Genomic DNA, 18,270 nt, shown 5'->3' with positions numbered 1-18,270 from the left:
TAGAAGTAGTAAGTATGATGCATGTGTTTATGGTTCTCTCATGTCAATTACTGGAACAAACACCAGAGGTCAGCGTTGTTTAACAAAAAGCCCAGAAGGAACGCGTCTATGAATAACTTACAGCTTAAAACATAGTAAGACGTTTTTCTTGTTTAAAATTTTAATTGTAAATAATTCCGTGATAAAAATAATCTGATCTTAATTAATTTATCACCTACTGTTACTGAATTTGTTTTAATTTGATTTCATTTTACAGTTTTTAATGGTTATTTCAGTGTTTTGTTTACAGCGTTAAGATTTTTTGTGTAAAGTTAACAGTTTTGTTTGTTTGGTTAGTTTATTAGAATTGGGGGGGGGGGGGGGGTATTCCTTATAATTTATTTTGTAAATTTTACAGGTTTTTTTATATATTTGTACTTTTTTCTTAAAAATAAACATTTTTTCCAAAGTAAAGTTGACAAATTCTTTCTTTTTTCCACTGTATTTTTTGTAAAATTGCTAGCTTTTTAAAAACGGTCTTTTTTTTCTTGTAACTTTGCTTGTAAAGTTTAATTTGTAAGTTTTTATCTCATAAATGTGCCATCCCTCCTCAATCTCTACTTCGATTTAGCGCTTTAATCCAAAAATGATTAAAGGAGAGAGGAGTGGTTTGTCTGAGCGGTACGTGAACGCATATCCTCCCTCGGTGAAGGCGGGCTGGTCGGTGTGACAGCAGTGCAGAAGCTCCTCCTGCCTGTTTCTGTGTGGTTTTTATTTTTAGGGTCGCAAAGTAACCAAAAGAAACGTCCTCACATCACCGAGCTGACAGCAGGGAGAACACGCCAAAACCACCCGTGAAAAGAGCGAGAGACGCGGAGTGAAGCAGCCAGGGACCCCGAACCAAAACACAACCATTTCCAGGTGAATATAATTAGTTACAGCTAACTCGTTGCTGAAATGCAGTTACTTCTGCAGTCGTAAATCACTCTGGAACTCTTATTAAATACTTTTTGGGTTGTTGTTTTTTCATGCAAATATATTTTATTAAATTTGCCGCTTTTTTCCTTAGCAAACGGAACGCAGAACTGTTGGAGTCTTTGCGTTAAAATAAGAAAACGCTGGAAAAAGATGAATATTGTGCTACAGAGCTGCCCTACAGCAAAGGGCTTTCTGTATTTGTTCACGCTTTCGATTTCCTCGCCTTCACTTAAGATCACAAGATTGAGGAATAATAAAAAAAACTTCGAGCAAAACTTCATCTTTTAAGCTAGCTAGCTTTCACTTACACATCCGGCGCGCCCTTCAAAATAAAGGCAACGATTAAAAACTGTTGCAAGATTTTGAATGGGTTTAGTAGTGTAGCTCGTGGAATAAGACTCGACTACAAACAAAAGATAAAATAGAAAAGAAGTGTTTGCGTGGTGTAGTTTCAAGAATAACGAAAGAAACGTATAGGGATATTGTAAGTCATTTTAATGGTTAACGTTTGAGTTTCCGGTTTGATTTTAGTCTCTCTCCGGGTGTCTTTACAAAGCTGTAAACATCGAAAGTCTTCATTAATGTCATCTCATCTGAGGCAGAGTGAGGCAGGTGGACTGTGGTGCAGATTCTTGTGAAAATTCTTCACCCCACACGCATTTTTGTGATGTCACATGATATCACACATCATGCGATGTTTCAACATCTGCTTTGGGCTGTTTGTGTCACACATCCGTTGTCTGTTCGTGCCCGCATGAAACCACACCCATGTCTGGCTGGTATTGGTCTTATTGCTCCATGGTTAAAGCTCTCTGTCTGTAGATACCAGGGGTTAATCCAGTCACGTCACAACACAGTAGCTTTACAGCTGCTGGAAGGAGGAAGACGAGCAACCTGCAGCTGTTATTAGCAGACTGATGTAAACAGATGTGTTCAAGGTGTTTGTCCTGAAACTGCTGCAGACGTTACACCTCATGAAATATGTTGTCTTTCCTTCACCTCTTGCATAAACCTGTCAACAAATTGACTTCTTAAGTCTGAGTTTAATAAATTGCATTGGTTAGCAGATTCCATTGGGTGACAAATTAAAGGAAAAACCCAAACCTCTGAACCAACTTTTTAATTTTTGGCTCTCCACTATAAAAGTCCTGAAAATGAGGGTTGATTTGTTAATAACTCACCTGTTTGAATTTCAATATATATAGTAAGGGGCGTGGCTGTTTTGACTGACAGGTGTCCGATCAGTGTCTGTTAGACCTTACCTGAGTGACTCAAAGGGTCCTGTCGACTGTGTGAGTGTGTTTGAGAGGGTGTAATTGGTGACTTAGGGAGCATTTGTAAAGCTTTCCTTGCCTCCTGCAGTTATCTGATAAATATTGGGTTTTGTTATAAGGTACGGCCCACATTTTTATTCTTGGGCTCTTTTACAGTAGCTTTGCACTATTCGTAGTTCAAATGAATGCTTGTATGTCTTGCACTTTTTTTTGCAGCCCCTCACTTCATCCTCTATGTGAAACAAATAGTTTGACTCCTTCACCCGTTTATTACCACCTTTTTGTAAACAGGGTATAGGTGATAAAGCTCAAGCCCTCTTTTAAATAGACGCCCTTATAGCAGTCTGAATAAAACAATAAAGGCACAAATATGAAAGAGATGTAAAACAATAGAAAATAAATCCATTCAGATAAAAATAAATCCAAACAGGGCAAGTTGGGTTTTTTTTTTAAGATTTATTTTTAGCAATTTATCTTGAGGGGGAGTGACACTTGGGAAGTACTCTGGACCAGACTCCAGCTTTTGGTATATGGGTGGCAGCTCAACCAGGTGAGCAATAGTGGCACCTCTGGGCTTGAATGTCTGTGTGGGATTAAGGGGCCTGCACAAAGTTTAATCTGTGCACAGAGCCACAGTGATCTAATAAAGCTCAGCCTGAAGTTGCACCGACTGGCCCAAAGTGGACGACCCCTCAAGCGTTATGAGCTCCATCTGCTGATTCATAAAGTCTTGCTATACTGGTTTTATTGGCGTGAACTAGGGCTGCCACAAACGATTATTTTGATAGTCGACTAGTCACCGATTAATTTTTTTGCGATTAGTCGACTAATCAGATCATCATCCATTGGACGTAAAACGTACAGCTTATTGCACCAGCAGCATCTGTTCTTATATAACTATCATTAGCTTACAGCTTTAAGTGTTTAAGGTATGTGCTAACTAACAATAAAGACAAGATGATAGTTTATTAAATTTTAATGACATTTGCAGATTGTTTCGGTGAAGTTTAATAAACTCCTTGCTATCTAAAATATAACAGGACACCGGAGTAAATTCTCGAGCATCTCACACTTCTGATAATCAGCTGTCTGCTTGACGTTTATTCAGCTGTGTAAAAACTATAACTTTAATCTCAGCCAAACCGATTCACTCAGGAACAAATAAAATACTGAAAAAAGCCAAACAATAACATTTTTAAGTTATCTAAGTGACTTATGTATGTTTAACCTGAGTAGCGAAAGACGGCGGTGGGTTTGAAAACGATTTGCCGGGAGTCCGGTGTTCTCACGGCTCTAGTTAGCCTAGCCCCCAGCTAACTATCGAGCTAGTGGGTAACAGATGTCTCCGAAAACGTCGGAGTGCTTTTGAAAGTATGTGGTGTCTTGATAAACTGAGCAGATATTTGAGGTTTACACAGCTACATTCTCGCCTGAAAATATGTTAAACGTTTATTTTGTGACCCAGAAAGAATAATAAGAGTAATATTAAAACTAACTAGCTGCCGCCATTGTTGGAAACTGATGTTCTCTTTTGACATCAACATGATTTTAGAGGATTTATAAGCCAACTTTCTTCTGATTGGATGCCACTTACAAAGGGTAAGTGTGAACAGCTGGTGGGTGGGGCTTCTGTAGGGGGGAAAACGGTCTGAAACCGAGACTCTAAACTTTTGTTGCTCCTTTATGGCAGAAATCATAATAGGTTATTTCAATCAGTACTGAGATTACAGTTATTTATCTTACACATGAAAAATTGTTCTTTTAATTAAGAGGATTTCCATTAATTCAAATTCTGCTGGGTTGAGATTTTTATGGAGGGACTTAAGAGCAGGAAGAGGATGTGATGAAATGAGAGCATTACTATAATACCAAATGCAGCACGATAATTATTTATCTTTATTATCCTGTTAATATAAATATTCAATGAAAGCCAAGGTTGTAAATCAAATTCATATTTAATTGCACAGCTGTACTGGTGTGAACTCTGCACTTCAGTGTGAATGTCTGCCACCGTAACAGGATATAAACGTACATCACATCTGCTTTATATCATCACACCTTACATTTTAATGTCCTTAGAAACAGCGTGCTGTCTCTTTAACACATTTACATTCATAAAATCTGAATAAACTTGATAAAGTCACGTAGGAAAACCACCTCAAAACAGGAACTTTACATATAACTACATTCATTTTGAGGAACAATAACAGACCCCCAGAAACAAAAGCAGTATTGAAACATTTTTTACTTTCATCTTCAAGTCAAATAACTGCAAATCAACTGTTCATGCAAATCAGTAGAGACGCCATCTTATTGGTGATCAATCTGTTATTGGTGCCACTAATTTGCCACGACTTATTAAAAATGGCTGTAAATACGAGACACAGAAAATCATAGCGGCCCCCTCCTCCCATCAGGCAGTGAGTCATTTCTCAGTAACGCTGCTGAAGAAGGTCACAGTGGTTTCTACCAAACAGACGCTCGCTCAGATCCTCTCAGGGTCTGCGTGCTTCTCTTCAGAAATGTTTACTGGCTGCTCTTTTTTACTCTGTCGTACATTTGATGTTTATTCTTACTTTCTCTCAACCTTCAGATGTCTTACGAGCCGTTTTCTGTAGAAGCGCTTCTGAAATTTAAAAGCTCTGCAGATAAAACCCAAGTAATAAAGGTTCATTTCAGCTGCATTTAAAAAGCAATAAATACGTTCATGTTAGAGGATCTAAACATGTAAAGTTATTATTTACATGATGTAAGTTCAGTATTTTTATATTTCTGAAACTTTATTCTTTTTGTGTTACTGGTTGTTTTACTGTTTTGTTTTGTTTTTGTCATGTGTCATGTGAACTTGGCTTAACTGTAATTTTGTCCACATGAATATAAAGGTCTTCAGTTTAAATCTTGAAATATTTAAAGTGTTTTGAGTTTTATCAAAGTCATTTTACATCCATAAGTGTGTCACGTTTAGTTTGTAGTTAGTAAATGTTGGCAGGAGGACTCTGTGTGCCGATGACGGGAGGAAACGGGGACGTTTAACAAAAGCTCCTGAGACTCGGGAATGAACTCCAGTGAAATAATAGTTCATTTGAAAACAAACAAAAACGAGGGAGAGTGAGATAAAACGCCGGCCCTGACAGAGGCGCTAAGGCACAACAGAGTTTAGACTACATTTAGAGAAAAAAAATTAGATTGCTTTTTTAGAATAAATTCAAAAAACCGTTGAGAATGTATTCTGAGGAGAAAAAATCCAAATGTGAAGATTTATTTATTTTATTTATTTATTTATTTATTTCACACTTGGTACAAAAAAAAATTCAAACAAACCAACCACACTTTCTATCAAAAACACTACAACCATGTGTGAAAAGGAGCAGGAAGAAGAAAATATTCTTATTAAACTCTGCCCCCTATCTACAATCCAATTTATATTACAAGTGGGCACCAAAAATCAGGGAACAAACCAACATTAACATTTATCTCCGGTCCTAACCCAAACCAAACAACACATTTACAATCAGAACCACTCCACATAGTAACAAGGAGAAAAATTAAAATTAAAATAAATAAAACAAAAATTATAATGGATCCTTTTTCAATGAACTCCAATTTCATTCACATTCTTCATATTGAGTTATCGGTTTAAGCATGTAACACTTTTTAAAACAATGTAAATTTATACAATTCTTTAAATTATAATGAAGTGAGTTCCACAGTCGTATACCCCTAACCGTTGGACTCATTAATCTTTGTGTAGTCCTAGCAAACTGATGCTTAAAATAAAATTTCCTTCTATCTTCTCCCCCTGAACACAATAAAAATACTCTTTGTAACTTAAAGGGCAAAATATTATTTTTAGCCTTAAACATAATTAATAGTGTCCGTAATTTCACTAAATCTCCTAATTTTAATAATTTCGATTTTATAAATAATTTATTTGTATGTTCTCTATATTTAACATTATGAATCATTCGTATCACTTTCTTCTGTAATAAGTTTAGAGGTTTTATAGTATTCTCATATGTATTCCCCCAGACTTCAGTACAGTAACTAAAATATGAGAAAAACATTTCCGTTTTTTTTCTCTCAAAGTAGAATTACGACTTTAATCCTGAAAGTTTGACTTTAGTGTCAGAATGGTCAATAATATATTTTTTCTTAATCTGGCCCTAATACTCCATCGAGTGGGGAAAAGCACAAAGGAGGAGCCAAGTTTCAAATAAAACAGGAAGTAAACTAAAAGGGAGGCCGTGTACTTGTTCAGTGTTTTCTGCATCATTCGGGAAAGCCGTTCTGTTGCTGTGTTTGTTGAACCAGACCACCAAGCAGGAATCTAATTTGTTGGGGAAAACACACGCGCTCATTGTTCTGCTCTGTTCAGCATCATCTCCGTGTTTATTGGCCTTATTTGACAGTGATATCATTACAAACGGGCCTGATGATTCCAGTGAAGAGTCTGCATGGGAGCTCAGTCTGAGCAGAGGTAGATTCATGTCAGTCCAGTAATTTCATACATAGACATACGCATGTCAGTTTTCATAACTGTGGCATTGTTTTGAAGGCTGATTGTCCTGCCTGTACGTGTTGTTAAGCTTCTGTTTCTTTTTCTGAGTCTTTTAATGTGACTCACTTCTAATGACTTTATTTGTTGTTTTCAGTTTTATTGATTTTCTTATTGTATTCTTTTAGCTGTACAGCACAGTTGTTTCTGAGTGTCCTTATAAATAAGGTGACTGTCACAGTTTGATGCTTATCCCATGCCACGGGTCGATGAGCTCCTGGGTTTCGGCACCACTGTGACACAAAAAGGACCCGAAGCACACAGCTGTGACCCTATGGAAATGGGGAAGGCATGACCAGGTGTTGAAGAACACCTGTTTTGATCAGCCTGTCCTGACACCACACCCTGAACCCACTGATCCACCCCTCCCCTGCAACTGAGCCACAAACCACGCCCTGCCACAGTGACTTATTTTACCCGGTAGTCACTTTTTAAAAACAAAAAAAATCTGCCTTTAATGTATCCTGAATATCTGAACATCACATGATAGATTTTTATCGCAGATAGTGAAAGCCCTTGGTCCTCTCTCACTCTATGTTAAATCCTCTATCAGGAATTTAGGTGTCACCTTTGACTCGAGTCTCACATTGGATGGGCATGTGAAATCGCTGGTTCAGTCTTGTTTTTATCATTTAAGAAATGTGGCTAGGCTAAGCCCGGTTTTATCTCGCTCTGAACTCGAGATTGCTATACATGCTTTTATTTCGTCACGCTTGGATTATTGTAATTCGCTGTTTATGTGTCTAAGCAAAGGTTCTCTGGATCGTCTGCAGGTTGTGCAAAACGCTGCAGCTAGGCTTTTGACAAAATCCTCCAAGTACTCACATGTGACACCGTTGTTATCTCAGTTACACTGGCTTCCTGTTAAATTTAGAGTCCATTTTAAGATCCTGGTCTTGACCTACAGAGCTGTGCACGGACTGGCACCAGCCTACATCTTTGATCTGCTACACCCCTATGTCCCTAGCAGGTCTTTGAGGTCATCTGATCAGGGCTTACTTGCTTTAAAAAATACTAAGAGGAGGACTAAGGGTGACAGAGCTTTTGCCACTGTGGCCCCGAGACTGTGGAGCTCTCTCCCCCAAACATTAAGAACTGTGGACTCAGTCGCTGTTTTTAAAAAAACAACTCAAAACTCACCTTTTTAAAACTGCTTTTAGTTAATTTTTTGCCTGTTTTTATTTTCTCTTTTTAAATCTTTTTATGACTTGTAATCTTATGTGCAGCACTTTGTGATTCTGTCTTGAAAGGTGCTATATAAATAAAAATGTATTTAGTTATTTATTATTTAGTACTAAGTGGCATCTGCAGCTCTCCTGCAATGAATGCAGTGTTTAATTGAGGAATGCTTTCAGCTGAAGTCCTGTGGTCAGTCCTTCTCTGTAGATCAGTGTGAGAAAACATGCTCTAACCTCAGTGAGTCACTCTGAATCTGGATGCAATCCCGTTCCTGGAAAACAAAATAAAAATATACCCAGCAGGCCTCTGGTTTCTCCACCTGGGAAACAAAAGCACAGCCCTTCCTCTTTTTGTCTCACTTTTTATTTATCTGACAGGAAGCTGAAGCTGCTGTTAGGACGTTTTTGGTCAGATCAGGCTTTAATGTCACTACACTTTCACACAGGCATGAAACTTTGATCGTGTATTTACTTTGCTGCCGATCCGTAGTCAAACATGAGCGCCCGAGTTTCTGTTTGCTCTCCTGTCACATGACTGATGATGATCTGGCTATCTTGTGTGTGTGTGTTGTGCGTGTTTAAGGAGTTTTAAAGAAGTACTCCCTTGTTATTAATCCTCATCCACAGCTCTGTGTGCAGTTTGAGGCCTTGAACAGGATCAGGAGACGCTGAGGCTTCTTAGAAATCTCTGACTGTTTTCTGTTGTATTCTTTATTTCCTCTTTTACTTTGAAGTTCTCTGTTAATTTAGCTTCCTGCTGGTTTCCTGATTATTTTTTCCTTCTGCAATGTTTCCTGTGTTTCACTTTGTCGGGTTTCCCTTCGCTCCTCTTGGTTGTTTGGATATATTTTTTGACTCTTTCTCAGTTATCAGTTTATTTTGTCTGTGAGATTCTACATTTGATCCCTCTAATCCTCTCATGACACAATCAGTGTTTTTATCTTCTGTAACTCAAAGTTTTAATCGGAAATATAGAAGATTAATCAGTTGTTATGGCTTTTTATCATTAATAAGAGGTTTTTGTTTTATTAAGAATACAGCCCTTCCTGCATATTCGCACACCTTCCTAAAACATGACTCGTGATGCTAATCATGCTGCTGTTGGTTAGGGTTGTATAGTGGCTAAATAGTGTTGAAATGTTAAATATAATGTCCATGGTTATTATGGTGAAGTCTCTTCCTTTAGACTGACCTCCAAATTCAGACAGACTCATTTGATGTGTTGTGGTTGAAATTAAATTCAACATAACCAGATATGTTTTTGATACTATCTGAATTCACTTACTGTAACATCAACAATCTGTCTGTGCAGTAAGTGAAGGCGGTTATTGATTGGATGTGTCAAGCTGCGATTCCCCATTCCATGGTCACATGGTGTGAACAGTCATTTCACATAAAACTGTAATATTAGAACAATATAAAGAGGTTGAGCACGCTACACAGACTGTGGGTGTGTGTGAGGAATAAGGTCAGTAAGACCAACGCCTGCAAGGGAAGGCAGCAAACCTGTGAGTCAATACGACATGGCCTAATTACAAGTGAATGCAATGGTGATGCTGTTTTCCAGTCTTTTCATGTTTTGCATATGTTGATAAACTTTACAACACTTCATAGGAGGCTAACTAATGAAACCCCTTATCCTTCCTCACAGCACAGCCCTCTGATAGTGAGGAGGAGTCAGTGATTATATATCGTGTAAATGCTGTTTGTGCTTCATTGTAAAGCATTTTGTTTCTGTGCAGGAGGATGGCGGTGCCGTACGAGGGTCAGTCTTTCTCTGCTCTGAGGAGGCAGTGCCAGCATCAAGGAACTCTGTTTGAAGACCCTCTGTTCCCCACCTCCGACCAGTCTCTGTTCTACCAGCGAAACCAAATTGGGCGAGTCACCTGGAAAAGGCCAAATGTGAGTGAAAATAATGTTTTACTGAGAGGGGAAGTAGTAGTGCTGCACAATTATTCTGATATGTATTATATACATGTGGAAAATAATAATAATGACGACAGATTATATTTTGCAAAGTAAAATCAGTCAGGTTAGCAGTATTTTAAAAAATATATTTTCTTTGATGGTTTGCATCACATAACAGGCCAGAAAACAAACACAGTTGTGAGGTCTGTTTCAGTGTCTTTAAATATCAGCTACAGCTGCTCATATAACCCTGAGATGAGGTATAAAAGAGAATAAGCCCTCACAGAGTCGTTATAAAAGGGGAAACTATCCATAGAGGCCAGCCCTGCTTTTAGTCACACACTTTAAAACATGTTTATTTCTGCTGAAAAGGTGGTCATTTTAACATGGGAGCTATGGGGACTGAGTTTCTTATAAAGGCAGCCTCAAGTGGCCACTAGAGGAACTGCAGTTCTCAGTGTTTGGTGCTTGTTTCCATCTTTTACAGCTCAGTGGGATCAGCTGCATATTCATCTGTGCAGGCAATCTTTTGTAGAGCTCTTATTTTATGCCTGTGTGAAAGAAGAACGCAGTAAACTCAAAGAAGGTGGAGAGTTAGCGATACATCAGAGATGAAGGGTCAGCTGTTTATTCACAGTGGAGACGGACAGAGGCAGTAGGCTGGGAATGGCGGTGGTGATCATGAGACAAGGCTCCATATAAAGAGAGGAGAGGTTAAAGGGGCTGAATGGGAGAGGAATTCATGGAATTTCAAGCCAGCAGCAAGGAGTTGTGTGTGTGTGTGTGTGCGTGTGTGTGTTCATGTTGTAAGCAGTTTCTGGTAGTTACTGAACAAAAGGAACTTGAATTTACTTTTCTATTGTGACCGGTGTGAAGTGCTTTACAACTGGTCGTCTTCACACTCACCCTGAGCAAAAAGCACCTTCTGTGAAGCTTTTGACTGAGCTGTTCTTGTTAAATATAACAGTTAAATACAACTGTGACTAGGGCTGGGCCATATTATACCGTTCACGGTAATACCGGTACAATGTTAGGCAACGATAAGAAAATGAAATATCGAGATAGAATATGGGTAAAACGCGCATGCGCAGTGCCTTTGTTTTCAATGGGGAAAAGCGGATTGTTGAGTGAAACAGATGAACCAGAATTGGTTTTTAAAAATGGTGCAACTTCGCTGGTTTGGTGTTTGTCCGTCAGATACACAACAAAACACTTTTTTTTTTTTTTTGTAGAACATGCAAGCGGCCGTTGTTATTACTGTATTTGTCGGACTAAGGTGCTCGTAAATCTGGGAGTAATCTGGGTCCTAAACTCCGTCTGCTTCAGGTCCCAAAGTCAAACGAACATTGCGGCATCACTGAGAGTAAAAAACTGTCTAAATTCTTTCATCTTTAATAAAAAAGATCAGCATTGGTGCTTTACCAGGTGTAACTATGAAGTTTAACATCCAGGCATCCATGAAAACAGAATTTATTACATTTAACGGAGTTAGAAGTTAGCAGGAAGTTAGCTCGCTAGTTTTGCTAGTTACCTAAACATGATATAGCATGTTCTGACTGAGATTTCTGAAAAAATTCAAACGTACAGCTCTGCTATCACTTCCAACATAAATGAAGACAGAAAACTAAACAGCAGTGACGTTTGTAGGGTTACTGAAGTTGGGCTAGCTCGTATATAATGATGTGCTACGTCAGACCTTCCCAAAGTGTAGGGCCCGCCCCCTAGGGGGGGCGCAGAGCCATTGCAGGGGGGGCGCGGCATGAAAAGGGAAAAAACAAAACAACGCTTGGACACTGCTAGCACGGGGCGCCCACGCAAACGCAAAGCAGGAGATGAAGCATAGCTGAATATGTTTCCAAACCAACTTCATTCTAAGCCAAAGACTAGAAAATATGGTGAAGCAAATCTGCCCTTTGGCTTCACCTGCACAGGTGCCAAGGTAGGTCTCCCCTGCAGGATTGGTTTTCTCTTCGCCGGGAGCAGCGCTGGGCTCTTCAAATCACGGACAAACAGGATCCCACATTCTTGATTTTTAGTTCACAAACACTTGTTGTAATGACTAAACTACTCCTGACATTTTGGAGATGTTTGCTCTTTATACAGTAAAGTTACAGTGGGATACGAATAATATCAGGCTGATCCTGCCACGATTTGTTCCCTCAGTTCAAATCACGGACAAACAGTATCCCACAGCTGTTTATGTTTTTAAACCTATTTTACACAGAGAGGCATTTTTTGAAAAATGTATTGATAGCAATGTTGAATATTATTACACAGGGAAAAAAACAACTACACATAAAATAATTACACCGTGACGCCTCTGCCTTTCTAAATGGAGGGACAGTAACTGTGTGTATATGTAAGCGTGTAAAACCCGAAGATATAGTCAGATCAAAAGTATTTTGTCTCTCTGCTATTCTGCAATTCCTCTCCTGTAAACAATAACGTGGCGCACAGCGTGACGTGGATAAAGGCACATACCTTTAACGTTGTGTGACGAACTCTGTATTCCTCATCCACAGGCAGTTATTCGCAATCCTCCAACAACTTCTCTGCGTGACTGAAGTCAGTCCATGTCACACTGTGACTGTTTGCAGGAAGGTTGAGTCCGATCAGGCAACCTGTGGAATCACCTTACGATCAGAAGTGACCGAGAGTGTTCAAAACGCTCAAGCTCAAAATGTGAAAAAAAATCAGTACAGCTTTCCTGTTTTTACTCGTGTGACTGAGACATCAGCTTGCTCTGATTTAGGAGGTAGCTTTATCAAGCTAAGTGTGCCAAGTGTCTGATGATTTTCTCTAGAGCCAATTTAATACAAGTTTACTCGGCTACCGTTATCTCAGGGTGGTTGTCTGCACCTCATCATTGGACCACGGTGGTGATTTGTGCGCAGCCATTTTACTCGTTGCAGGTTTCTGCTAATGAAGAAGAAAAGCGAATACCAGTCTAACCTTTAGCTTCATACAGTTACTTGTGAGAATTTATATTTCCCTATTTATGGTCATCTCACACACATGTGACTGAGCACAGAAGCTCCACCCACCCATTGTTAAAACCTTCTGTTTTCAAGCAGCAGCAAATCAGAAGACAGTTGGCTTAAAGGGAAGGAGTTAAAACAGCTTGTTTCAGATTAAATGAACTGAGGGGCTTCACCAAGACAGAGTATGAGATAATAAGGATCATTTAAAAATGAACAACAATGTTTTTATAGACCTATTATTACTTTTGTAATGTGGTGGATAAATGTCTAATGTTGCCTTAATTCCATGTTGGATTTGTTTACGATCCTTAAACTGCAAAAGTGCCTCTGATCAGAGGCTTTGAGTCAGCCCCACTGAAGGAAAGCTTTATGCAGTGGAACAGCAGCTGTTTAAGTTCAGATGCTGGCTGAACATCGTGCTCGTAATGGAAATGTTGCTTAACAGATTTCCAGCCTCGCTCTGCTGCTGTGTACAGAATCTGTGCTCGGCCTTTCACGTTAATAACGCTGAGTCGAAAGATTAATTTCTTTCTTGTCTTGTGATTTATTTATTTTTTTTGACCTGCATAAAATCTAAATGCACTGCTCTTTAAGTGCTTCTCATTGAGTCTTATTTGATTAAATGTGTAATTTTCTGTCTTCCTCTAAGCTTGTAGTGTATATACACTATGAAAGAGTGATTTCTGTGTATTTCGTATGCTTTTACTGTTAATTATTCATGCTAAATTATTAAACAGAGCACTTAAAGCATTTGGTCAGTATTATTGATTTGTTCAGGGAGTGGAGAGATAAGGGAAATATTTCTTTGGTTACACCCTAAACGTAACCCTGACTTCTCTGTGGTGTCTCGTGAAACTTTAGCACTCAATATCAATGCTTCAGCTCCAGCACTCAAAAGACAGCTGTATATTTAAACCAGTGATCATATCAAGAGCTTATTATTTCAAGCTCTATAAGGCGGCAACCTCAAGGGTTAAAAAAGTGAAGTGCCCCAGCCTGCAGTTCCTCTAACGTCCACTTGAGGCTGTGTTCAACAGAACGGGTCAGTCCATATTAAAATGTCTCACTTCAGAGCAGAAATAAACAAGTTCACAACCTGGTACAAAAACTAGCTTTGGTTTCTGTGGATAGTTTTCAGCTTCAGCTCTGGGAGGGCTGAGCTGTCTGTCAAATCATCATGTGCTGTTGGTGAAATTATTATTTTTGCTTCCTGTGTAAAACGTTTGTGCATCAGTTTTAAATGATAATGAGTATTTATTTATTTATTTTTTGTTTGTTTGTTATTTATCACTCATCAACAGCTTTCTGTGTCTGTGCTTATGGGTTACGGATGCCACTCGTTAACCAAGCTAGCTAGTGCTTACGGCTCAGGTGTGGTCACATGGTGGTGACTAAATGTCGAGTTTGTACCAAGTCATTTCCTGTTTACTGTTTTGGTCAGTTTTACTTGTTTCTTTTTGTAGTGTTATGTTCTCGCTGTTGTGTGCCCTCCCTGTTAGCTCATCGTCATGTTTCCAGGCTTTGGTAAATGGATTGGTTCTTGTATAGTACTTTTCTACTTCTACTTCACTATAAACAACATGTCTCATTCACCTGTTCACACTCACGTTTACACAAATACTTTTTTTCCCGGCTTGTCGTTCTTTTCTATTTTAGTATCCTGCCCAAGAATACTTTGGCACGCAGACTGGAACAGCCAGCGATCGAACCACCAACCGTCCAAAATGAAAGCTGTTTTTACATCTTTTAGATACAGTCTGTGGCTTTTACTGACCTTTCTACACTGGAGTTTACAGCACTATAATTTGCCAGCATTTTCTTTTTTCATAAACATTTCTGATGTGGATCTCTCATACTGGTTTTATTCATTGTGAGTATGTTAATGTCTTTAAAATGCCACTCAGAGGCTTATTGACTGATACGTGCTTCACTTTCTGTTTAACAATTTAGCTTTGAACTAAAGAAATGTTAATAATGAGATAATAAGTTAAATAAAATAAATCATTAGTTTAAAATCAGAATAGTTCGCTTGTCCAGCATCCTGCATGTTACATGGTTGTAAGCTTTTTTACCTCTAATTCTCCTGAATGCATGAAGTAAATGCACAAATACACAAGATGGGGAAGCAGCGTTTGGTGGCTTAGAGGTGAAACACGAATCAAAAATGGCTCCTGCACTGCTAACTTCTATAAACAGATGATGCAGACGTAGGCAAGTGACCTGAAGGTTTCTGCTCACATTTCTAGTCCATGTTTGAACTCCACGTGGAGTAGAAAAGAAGCGCTGCAGCACTCAGGATTTAACAAGCAGTTTTTATTGAAAGCGTGTGGAAGTAAATTATTGTTCATGTAGGCGATGAGGTGTGTGGAATGATAAGGATGGCGAGGAGGTGGTTCATGGCATGTTGGAGCCTGTTAATATTATGTTGACATGCAGCTAATGATGGTCGCAGTTGTTGTGTAAGGCAGTTAAACGTACATATCAAAGGTTATTTAGTGATTGGTCCCATTGAGACAAAGTTCATCTTTGAATCGTAAATTAGAAATGTTTCCGTCTGCGTCAGTGATCGAATCGGGAGATACAGACGAGGAACACCGCCCAGATTATTTTGTACACGCCAATATGTGTTGATGTTTCGGGCAAATCAGTATGATGTCATAGATTTACAGCTTAATGGAAAAATGCTAAAGCACGGCTCGTGCTGCAGTGGAAGAGCAGCAGAGTTCGTATAAAGATGAAGCTGTGGTGCATTAAAGCGTCAAAGTGAGGACTTTGATCCCTGAGACATTTTGTGTCCTGCAGTGATGCAAAAGTGAAGAAGGAACTATTTTTTCACTCTTTGAATTTCTCACAGTGCTCTTACTTTTAGAGAAAAGTTCATATTTGAAATTAACCATTTAACAGTGTTAACTGTGTATTAAAAGCACTTTTAGTTTCATCATTAAAGAAAACTTCTCCCATTTTTCTTTTTCTTTTTTCTCTTTATTTGATTTCTGTGAAGGTTCTCAGTCATCCAGGTCATCGTAGTCAAAGGAGCTTGCAAAGAAAAGCGTCTGTACTTCTTTAAGTTGCTTGAAGACGTTTCACCTCTCATCCGAGAAGCTTCTTCAGTTCTAAGGTCAAATGGTGGAGAGTCCCAGATTTAAACCTAGTGGGAGTTTCCCCCCACAGAGGGACAAAAGGACCCCCTGATGATCCAGACGCTTTTCTTTGCAAGCTCCTTTGACTCTTTTTATTTTTATTGATATTATCTCTTTTGAGTTTGTATGGATGACTCACCTGCTGCAGGTTAAATCCACTTACTGGTACAAATGTTCTATGCTGTGGTGTGCTGGGGGAGCCGCACAGCAAAGAAGGACTCATCCAGGCTGGAAAAACTGATCAGGAAGGCTGGCTCTGTGGTCGGCATGAAGCTGGACACTCTGGTGTCAGTGGCAGAGAAAAGGACACTAAAGAAACTGCTGGACATTATGGACAATGCTGGGCATCCTCTGCACACGGCCATAAACAACCAGAAGAGTCTGTTCAGTGACAGGTTGCTTCTCCCAAAGACAAGAACCAACAGACTTAAAAACTCCTTTGTCCCACACGCCATCAAACTGTTCAACTCCTCTCTGGAGGGGAGAGGGAGGGGAAACAGGAGGACAAAGGAGGGGGGAACAACTAAGCTGTAGTGCCTCTCCACTTCACTGTGCAATTACCTTTTGTGCAATACTTTTTGTTAATAATCAGCGGTGCAATAGACTCCATATTTGATATGTGCAATTCACTTGTATTTTTATTTTTATTTTTATTCCTATTTATTCTATTTATCCCCTTTGTATATTTTATCTATATATGTCTTTGTGTGTATATATGTGTGTGTGTGTGTGTGTATGTATGTATGTGTATATATATATATATATATATATATATATATATATATATATATATATATATATATATATATATATATATATATATATATATATATATATATATATATATATATATATATATATATATATATATATATATACACACACACACACACACACATACACACACACACACACACACACACACACACACACATATATATATATATATATATATATATATATATATATATATATATATATATATATATATATATATATATATATATATATATATATATATATATATATATATATATATATATATATATATTCTTAACTCTGTAACTTCTGTCGGTGCTGTGCTTTTTGGAAAACAAATTTCCCAGAGGAACCCACCCGAGGGATTAATAAAGTTTTTTTTATCTAATCTAAATAAAGGAACCTGATATCACACCGTGCCCTTTTATGAGAGTATGGAGCGTTTTCAGCATCGCTATCTTGGTGTTTGAAACCAGGCGTGACAGGGGAAGGCTAGCTCTGGCAGTGAATCCGAGGGACGTGCTCATTGGCTAACAAGCTATCAATCATAACTCTTGGGTTATAAACTCTGACTCTAATAATAATCATAATTAACTAAATGACCATCACGCTTTATTTAGTATGATCTCAAACTCCTCAGGATCGTGTTTACTGACGTCACAGAGAGAGAGGCAGCTGAGGCTCATTTCAACATCGACTTCAACGCCACCAAAGTCTGTTGGGGACCAGAAGAGTCTCCCCCTGGTGGCCATTAAAAAGAATGCTGTTTTAAGGCACTTCTGCACTGGCTTCACTTTTCAAACCTGGAGGGCGACATTCATCTTTTATACTGTCTGTTTCCGGGTGAGGATCTTACCTCTCTGTGACTGGATCTCTGCCCAGCACCTGCAGAAGGTGGAGAGTTGCATTCAGCTATGCTGAGGCTGCAAAGCAGACCAAGGACCACCATCTGTAGTCAAACTGCAGTCAGCCCACAGGATGGAGAGCTGACTGGAAATGGAGCTGAATATTAGACCTGTTATCTCTTGTCCCAGAGAGCAAACACATATACATCCTCCATCTTTCTCCTCTTCCATCATCTCAAACACAGTCTTAGGGAAACACTGGATCTTTACTGCCTGTGCATGTATAGTAGCTATATGCACTAAAAATAGTGGCCTTTAATTTGGAGAATGCACACAGTAAAGCTTTCTTCCTGCCGTGCGCTGGCTCAGATCTGCAGTACACAAACATACTGTTTTAAATCCATTCTACACCAGATATAAGACCCTGAGAGGCTAACTTTGTGGAGCCATGTGTACATTTGTCTCTACATACAGTTAGTGGTCTTCCTGGGCGTGTGCTCTGGTTTATCCCACCTCTATCATTTGGCTGCCGTCCCGTTAGTCTGCCTCTGTGGTTTGTTTGGCTTTGAACCCTCAGAAGAGACTTGTAGTTAATCGGGGAGTGATTTTACTCTGTATTTACCTTATGATGTTTGACCGAGTGCTCCGGGTAACGCCCCGCTTTACGTTCATC

General features: G+C 38.9%; 1 protein-coding gene across 1 annotated transcript in view; it reads left to right on the top strand.

The window, feature by feature from the left end:
- Positions 1–552: 552 nt before the first annotated feature.
- Positions 553–18,270, top strand: part of LOC102795233 (calpain-5) — a 33,649-nt gene continuing 15,931 nt past the window's right edge. Inside the window, exons 1-2 of the mRNA XM_087851238.1 lie at positions 553–900; positions 9,707–9,866. Of these exons, the coding sequence (XP_087707364.1) occupies positions 9,711–9,866 (156 nt within the window). The 5' untranslated portion in view covers positions 553–900; positions 9,707–9,710. The remainder of the gene's footprint in view (positions 901–9,706; positions 9,867–18,270) is intronic.

The sequence above is a fragment of the Neolamprologus brichardi genome, chromosome 14 (assembly GCF_056152115.1).
Source record: "Neolamprologus brichardi isolate AB-2024 chromosome 14, ASM5615211v1, whole genome shotgun sequence".
In the NCBI taxonomy this organism is placed as follows: Eukaryota; Metazoa; Chordata; class Actinopteri; order Cichliformes; family Cichlidae; genus Neolamprologus; species Neolamprologus brichardi.
Note: the sequence above shows the minus strand (reverse complement) of the source record. Positions and strands in the feature narration are given on the sequence as shown.